Genomic DNA, 7,748 nt, shown 5'->3' on the forward strand with positions numbered 1-7,748 from the left:
GGCGCCTTAGCCGGTTGAGCTATAGGCGCCGAGCCGCCAGTGGCTATCTTAATTGGACAGTGCAGGCCTAAACTATCAGGTTGGTCCTTGGCTACTTCCAAACCCTTGTTTTTTGGCCTTGCACTTTATGGAGCATCTTCTATGTGTTGAGGCAATGGAGGTACTGAAATTGCTTGGCTTTCCTCCTTGCTGGAGCCTCTAAGACAAGAGAAATTATAGTATCACCCTAAGGACTGAAACTTCCATTTTCATCAACAGCTTAGTGCTGTATTCTGGGAGGTGGTGGTTTTAGGCACTCAATTCTGAGAGCACCCTTGACGGCAGCCATTTCTTGTGTTTTACAGATGGAGAAACTGAGTCTTAGAGAAGTTAGGTTACTTGCTCAGAGTTTCCCATGTTTTTGAACCAAGATGTAAACTCAGACCCTTCTGGCTTTTTTAGAGCTGGTCCTAAGTCACATCACTCTGCTTCCAGACTTCTAAGAGAGAAAGAAATAAGGTGATAGAGTCCATATATCTACCTTAAGTTTTCTTGTAAATTCTTGGAGTTCTTGTGTTTTGAGTGCAGATATAATCATATGCAACAGAGCTGAGAAGATAGTTGAATTTAGTAAGCAAATGTAATAAAAGAGGGTTTTTACTGAGTCCATTCTATTTAAGGACCAAACCTTACCTTTCATATTGAGAACTGGTTATTGGTTTTGAAATGCCAGAGAGAAGCACTTATAAGCAAAGTTGTTCAGTCAGGCAACACTTAGGAAGGCTCAGCCTCTTCTTAGTTAGGCTGGCAAGCTGATAATTTCTTGTTTGGCCTAGTCTTGAAACATATTACCTAGAGACGCACCAGTATTCTTTTCTTTCTTGTTTTCTCTTTCTTTTCTTTTTTTCGAGATGGAGGTCCCAGTATGTTGCCCAGGTTGCCTTGAACCCCTGGGTTTAGGTAGTCCTGCCTCATCTTCCCAAGTAGCAGCTCATGATCTAGCAATATTGTTAAATTTATTCTTTATTCTACCATTGGGATTTATCAACTAGACATGTCAGGTGTCTTCTGTGTGTCCTGCTTTCTGGAAAAACAGATGCTTTCTGTCCTTTGAGTTCTTGCAGGCTATTCCTCCATTTATTTGACAGCTGTTCAGTGATCACTTAGCCTGAGCAAGGATCTGTGCCAGGCATTAGGGCTCTAGTGGTAAACATGGGGGGTTCTGTGGGCCCTTATGGAGCTTATAGTGGAATGCAGAGATAGATGACCAGCAAATAAAAGAACCAAATGAGGCTCAGAGGACACATAGGGGTAATCTTCTTTAAATCAGGTGACAACGAAGTCACATTCAAGTTGATGAGTCCTCTGGGCTGCTAATACCTGTTTGGCTATGGCAATTCATGTACTTCTTATATTGACAGGAAAGAATAAATTAGTTAATAGGTTTTCTGAGTAAAGGTAGCCAGATTGGCCCAGATGCCATGGTATGTGTCAGATCATATACCTTGCCCTGTTAATATGACAGTGTGAATCAGGTTATAACATACATTCTAATTCTTACTACATCTTGTGTTTGTTAACATATGTGTCTATTAATCATGCTTTTAGAAAGTTCATAGGTATTATTAATTTTTGTTGTTGCAGTTGTCATTGATTAGCTGGCCTGGGCCGGTTTCAAACCTGCCAGCCTCGATGTATGGGGCTGGTACCATAACCACTGTGCGACAGGCACCAGTCCCATGGGTGTTATTTTTTAAAGCAGTCCTGTTGAAGTTGATGTGAGCCTTTCCAGATAATTAGTTTTCTTGGTAAAGCTTTTTTTTTTTTTTTAAATTAAATCATAGCTGTGTACATTAATGCAATCATGGGGTACAATGTGCTGGTTTTATATGCCATTTCTTGGGAAAGCTTTTTGCTCACTGTTATAGATGTCACAGTGATAAGCCTTATGTCAAGATCTTAAGAGCACTTGATCCATATAACTTAAGAAATAGAAAACAGGTAAGGTTTTAAGCCCAAGAAACTTCTTTAGTATTAATGAATATATCTAAAGACTTTGTGTTCTGTAATTTATCTAGTTTGAAAGAATATTGGATAAGGAGCTAGAAGACTAAGTTTTTAGTTTAGATTTGACCCTCCCATAGGCACTCTAACCATGCAAATTTCCAGCCTGAGTCTTAGCTTACTATACTGTATAATCTCTATGGTAACATCTGTTCCTGTCTCACATTTTTGCTGTGGTTATCACATCAGTTACTGTATGAAAGAGCACTTCAAAGATATCTATTCAAATAAGAAAGTTGCATTTTCCTGAAAGTTTTCAAAATGTTGAGTTTGTGTTTTGTTTCATAGGTTGTGGGGTGATCATGGGCAAGAAGCTTTAGAATCTGCTCATGTTTGCCTAATAAATGCGACAGCCACAGGAACTGAAATTCTTAAAAACTTGGTACTACCAGGTAATGTAGTTTTTTGGTTGTGTTCTAAATTTACTTCTTTAAGGTTTTTACATAGAAATATATATTCTTGACCGACTCTGTTTTTTCTCCCAGGTATTGGTTCATTTACAATTATTGATGGAAATCATGTCAGTGGAGAAGATGCCGGAAACAAGTGCGTTCTATTCTTTTCAAATACATACATGTTAGGGAAGGTAGTGCACTGTTTTGGGCGAGCAAGTCTTGAATCCTAGCTTCACCTCAGTTGGAGTGACTTGACTCTCTGGTGAAAGTCTTCCCTCTACTTGTGATTATGGTGAGGCGGAAATGAATTTGCATAGGTACAGTACTAGCACAGAATCTGGCAAATAGGCCATTAATAAAAAGTACTTATCATCTTAGTCTTTATTGTTATTATTACAGGTGAGGAGTCATTATTCTTTTATTTGTGAAATCTGAACATTTCCTAAATGCTTGCATTGATTCCTAGGTGTTAGTATATAGTTAACAATAATTGTATTTTTGAATTATAAGAATAATAAAAATAACACCTTTTATTGGTGGTCTCTTTTAAGTTTAGTCCAGGTATATCTCTTTCTACGCTATCTCTATAAAAATGCTGTTTTAAAGATGACTTGTGTATTCTTTAACAGTTGTCGTATTTAGACTTTCAGAGCATTCCCAAATTTGGATTTGGAGCCTACTTTTTCAGGGACTTTTCAGGAGTGTAGGGTCTCTTGTTGTATTTGTCAGTAAACAACAATGAATAAATATAAGGAAAGCCAGAATTTAGTTCATATTTAATTTTGATATCTTTGCTCTAGTAGTACAAGTTTCTGCTATCCACAGCACACCCTTTTTATTGATACCTATCAAGAAAAAGTTCTCTTATCTTTGCTTACTTGGTTGGTTAGAGCAGAATTTGATAAGAATAAGGTTTTTTCTTAGGTAGCCAGTGAGTTTGCCGAAAAGTGGCACCCTGTCTGTGATCAGCAGTCTGTGATCTGGGCCTTAGGACATGTTGAGGGTATGTGTAGGAGGAAGCCTGACTAAATCTGTTACAGTTACCTGCAAAGGAAGATGATTCAATACAGCAAGAGTAGTGAATGGAACATCAGTTCTAGGAAATATCAATAGTATTAAATGGGCCAGTGGTCAAATGAGTTTGGGAAATGTGTCAAATGAAGTTAAAATTTCTTTACCAAAAGGCTAATAAATATCATTTACATTATTAATTTCCAAGAGAGAATTATATGGTGTTTTCCTAACTGTTTTGCCATGAAAACTTTTTCTGTCAGCATATTTTATACTTTGGAAACATTGATTTATTAGCCTTTTTTTTTTTTAAATTTTGTCTAGAGACAGGATCTCACTGTGTTGCCCAGGTTGGTCTTGAACTCCTGGCCTTAGGTGATCCGTCTCAGTCTCCTAAAGTGCTAGGATTACAAGCATGAGTCATTGCACTTGGGCATTTAGCCTATCTTCATTTGTAAGTTTCATCTAGTTTTCTTCTCCAGAAAGGCTATGATAACCTGTAATCAGATATATTTTGTTATATACTAGGAATGCCATTACAAACAGCTTTTCCTTTAGAGTTAAATAAGCCTTTAATTTTTTTTTTTAATTTTGTCCACTTTAGTTTCTTCCTTCAAAGAAACAGTATCGGCAAGGTAAACATTTTGTTATAGAATATAGCTGTGTGTGAGCATTTTATGATGCTACTGTGTTTTATTGCTTGAGCAACTTTGACTTTATTTTTTAAAAATTATTATGGGTGTATAATTGTAGAAAAGCTTTGACTTTAAAAGAGTGTATTTCTTTGAGAAAAAAATAATTTTTCTACTTGTGGAAATCTTTACATGTTTGGTAGTTTGAGTATTTAGAAGTACTGTCTATTTTTACACTATATGTTACAGTAAAGCTAAATCTTGAGTAACAATATTCAGAGAACGGAGTGTTCTGTTTGACAAAATTTTTAAGAGTTAGACAGAAGATGCTTTATCTTTGTATTTTAAATTACAGATCTTATAAAATTATATTAGTTGACTTAATGCAGTATACTCAGTGAAAATAGATGTTACTTTAATTATTAACCATTCTTGTACAGGATTGTAGATGTGGGAGGTTACAGTGAGTCTGAACTTGATCCAGGATGTTCCTGCCTGTCACTCAGCATTTTTTTTTATTTGCCTAATCTGAAAAGTAGGTTACAAATAATGTAGTCATTTAATAACTCTGGTTAATGGTGGGTTAGCTTTAAGTAATATTCTGTTTGAGTCTTTGTTTAAACACTACTAGAAGCTGAGTTGCATAAAGTTTGGATAGTTTTATAGTGTGTTTGTCTAATATGTAAATTGGTGAGTTAGGTTGTGACTGGGTTTTTTCTAATTCAAATTAAACGTTTTGTTTTTAAAAAGAACCGAGCTCAAGCTGCCATGGAATTCTTACAAGAATTAAATAACGATGTCTCTGGAAGTTTTGTGGAAGAGGTATATATGTATACACATTATTATATCTGTGCTGATTTTTTTGTAATAAGGTCCTAGAAATTTATGATTTTGAATCTTTCTTAGTGTTGGATTTGTTGTGTCATTCTAAAATATCTTAACTGTTTCTGCCATGTTTAATATGATTGATTGTGAAATTGTTGGATTTTTTTTTTTCTCTTGTCCTGTTTAGAGTCCAGAAAACCTTCTAGACAATGATCCTTCATTTTTCTGTAGGTTTACCATTGTGGTTGCAACTCAGCTTCCAGAAAGGTACATTTTTATCTTGATATGTTTTTATTTTAATTTTAGATTTGCATAAGTTTATTTTCTCTGCACAGTCTAGGATATGATTTTTAAAATTCTTAAATTGTATAGAAGCCTTTAATTTGAATCTCTTATGAAAATCTTTCAGGATTGAAAAGAGGGGAGAAAAAAATACAGAGTTAGGAAACTATTTTGGATATATTAAGAGCAGTTAAACTGAACCTTGGTTATTTTTAGTGATTAAAAACTAGGTAAAATTGATTATAGGAATTACTTGGGTATGTATATATGGATTTTGAATATTTTTCTCTATCATGGAAATGTTTCAAAAGTAAGTTTCATTAAAATGTCTGCCTTACATGACAGACTAGGGTTTCATACTCCCCTAATCCAAAAAGATACACTTTCTTTTTTTTTTAAGACAGAGTCTCAAGTTGTTGCCCTCTGTAGAGTGTGTGGTATCACAGCTCACAGCAACCTCAAACTTCTGGGTTTAAGCGATTCTTTTACTTCAGCCTCCCAAGTAGCTGGGATTACAGGCACCTGCCACAACACCTGGCTATTTTTTTTGTTGTTGTAGTTGTCATTGTTGTTTTAGCTGGCCCAAAGCCGGGCCAGGTTCGAACCCACCAGCCTCCGTGTACGTGGCCGATGCCCTGCCAACTGAGCTATGGGCGCTGCCCAACATGCACTTTCTTTAAGACTACAGCCTGGTAGAATAGCTTGGTTTTCACTGTATTTTTGACCTGCTGTGTAAATGCAGTAGATGTCTCTTTGCATTTGTAATTTAGTAATACATTTGCTTATTTTAAGACATTTTCATGTGTAGCATGCTTCATGTTTGGGATATTTCCATTTGCTAACGTTCTTTTTTTTTTTTTTTCCAGTACGTTACTTCGTTTAGCAGATGTCCTATGGAATTCCCAAATCCCTCTTTTGATCTGTAGGACATATGGATTAGTTGGTTATATGAGGATCATAATAAAAGAACATCCAGGTAAAAGTGTTGAGCATATGGGCTTACTATTGGTTGCTTTCACTGTAGTTTTAGAAACGTGCAGATTTAGAAAGTTAATCTTTTTGGAGACAAAGTTTCATTCTCTTGACCCAGGCAAAAGTGCCATGGCATCGGTCACAGCAACCTCAAACTCCTGAGCTCAAGTGATCTTCCTGCTTCGGCCTCCCAAGTAGCTGGGACGACAGGCGTGTACCACAACACCTGGCTAAGTTTTTCTATTTTTAGTAGAGACAGGGTTTCACTCAAGACTCAAGCTGGCCTTGAGCCCCTGAGCTCAAGCGATCCTCCCATGTTGGTCTCCCAAGAGTGCTAAGATCACAGGGGTGAACCATTGCACCTGGCCCAGAAAGTTCATTTTAAATTACAAGGTAAATTTGTGGCAGCACGTCTCTGGTTACAGATTCAATGTGGCAGTCAAACTGAATAGGTTTCAGTCTGCTATTCTCTTTATAGAAGGATACAAAGCAGGAGATAGAACTTCGTCTTATTAGGAGATGAAGAAGGATACAAAGCAGGAGGTACAGCTTTATCTTATTAGGAGATCTAGCATTTATACAAGTACCTAGCTTTTTTTTACCCTCCTAATCCATATAGGGTTCTTGTGGATACCATAGGAGAGAATTGAGGTATGTGGGTCACCTTGACCCTTAGAAGTCAGCCTTTCCCCTACCAGTCTTTTCTTCTGTTCTCATGCAGGGTTTAGGTTACCCTTGGTCAGGTGTAATTTCACACAATAAGCAAGACATTTACCTACCTGCGTTTCCCAAGGAAACTGTTATAGGATACCAGAGTCATTCATGGGCAGACCTACATCAGCTCTAGGTTGATATTAGCCCTTTATTTATACAATTTTAATCTTAGACCATCATAATATTTTCATTCAGTGCTCATACAGTGCTTTTTAGGGGGGGGGACAGACTCTGACTATGTCACCCTTAGTACAGTGCTGTGGTGTCATAGCTCACAGCAGCCTCCAATTCTTGAGCTTCAGGGATTCTCTTTCCTCAGCCTCACAAGTAGTTGGGACTACAAGCACCCGCTACAATGCCCGGCTATTTTTTTATTGCAGTTGTCATTGTTCTTAAGTTGGCCTGGGCTGGGTTCAAACCCGCCAGCCTTAATATATGTGGCTGGAGGTATAACCACTGCTCTATAGGTGCCAAGCCAGTGCTCTTAATTTACTCAAGAAAATGTTTTTATTTTCTGCCAGCTATAAGCCAGGTACCCTACTAGTGCAATGATAGCCCATTGGTATTGGTAGCATCACTGAGGAATATCTGTGTGGATGGTTAGGAAGTGTTTGTCAGAATAAGCGTCTGGCTGCCGGTGGTGGGCCATTTATGAGTTCCAAGTAGGGGCTCGGCGCTTGAAGGCACCAGCCACATACACCCAAGGTGGCGGGTTCAAATCCAGCCCGGGCCGCCAAACAACAATCACGGCTGCAACCAAAAATTAGCCGGGTGGGGCGGGTGCCTGTGGTCCCAGCTACTTGGGAGGCGGAGGCAGGAGACTCGCTTGAGCCCAGGAGTTGGAGGTTGCTGTGAGCTGTGATGCCACGGCACT

At 37.9% G+C, this 7,748-nt stretch overlaps 1 protein-coding gene across 1 annotated transcript in view; it reads left to right on the forward strand.

Moving 5' to 3' along the window:
• The window catches only part of NAE1 (NEDD8 activating enzyme E1 subunit 1), a 31,723-nt gene that overhangs the window by 1,337 nt on the left and 22,638 nt on the right, over positions 1–7,748 (forward strand). Inside the window, exons 2-7 of the mRNA XM_003799421.2 lie at positions 2,332–2,435; positions 2,529–2,589; positions 4,054–4,084; positions 4,832–4,903; positions 5,094–5,173; positions 6,055–6,164. Coding sequence (XP_003799469.1) covers positions 2,332–2,435; positions 2,529–2,589; positions 4,054–4,084; positions 4,832–4,903; positions 5,094–5,173; positions 6,055–6,164 — 458 coding nt within the window. The remainder of the gene's footprint in view (positions 1–2,331; positions 2,436–2,528; positions 2,590–4,053; positions 4,085–4,831; positions 4,904–5,093; positions 5,174–6,054; positions 6,165–7,748) is intronic.

The sequence above is a fragment of the Otolemur garnettii genome, unplaced genomic scaffold (assembly GCF_000181295.1).
Source record: "Otolemur garnettii isolate 467f Iridium unplaced genomic scaffold, OtoGar3 scaffold00151, whole genome shotgun sequence".
Lineage (NCBI taxonomy): Eukaryota > Metazoa > Chordata > Mammalia > Primates > Galagidae > Otolemur > Otolemur garnettii.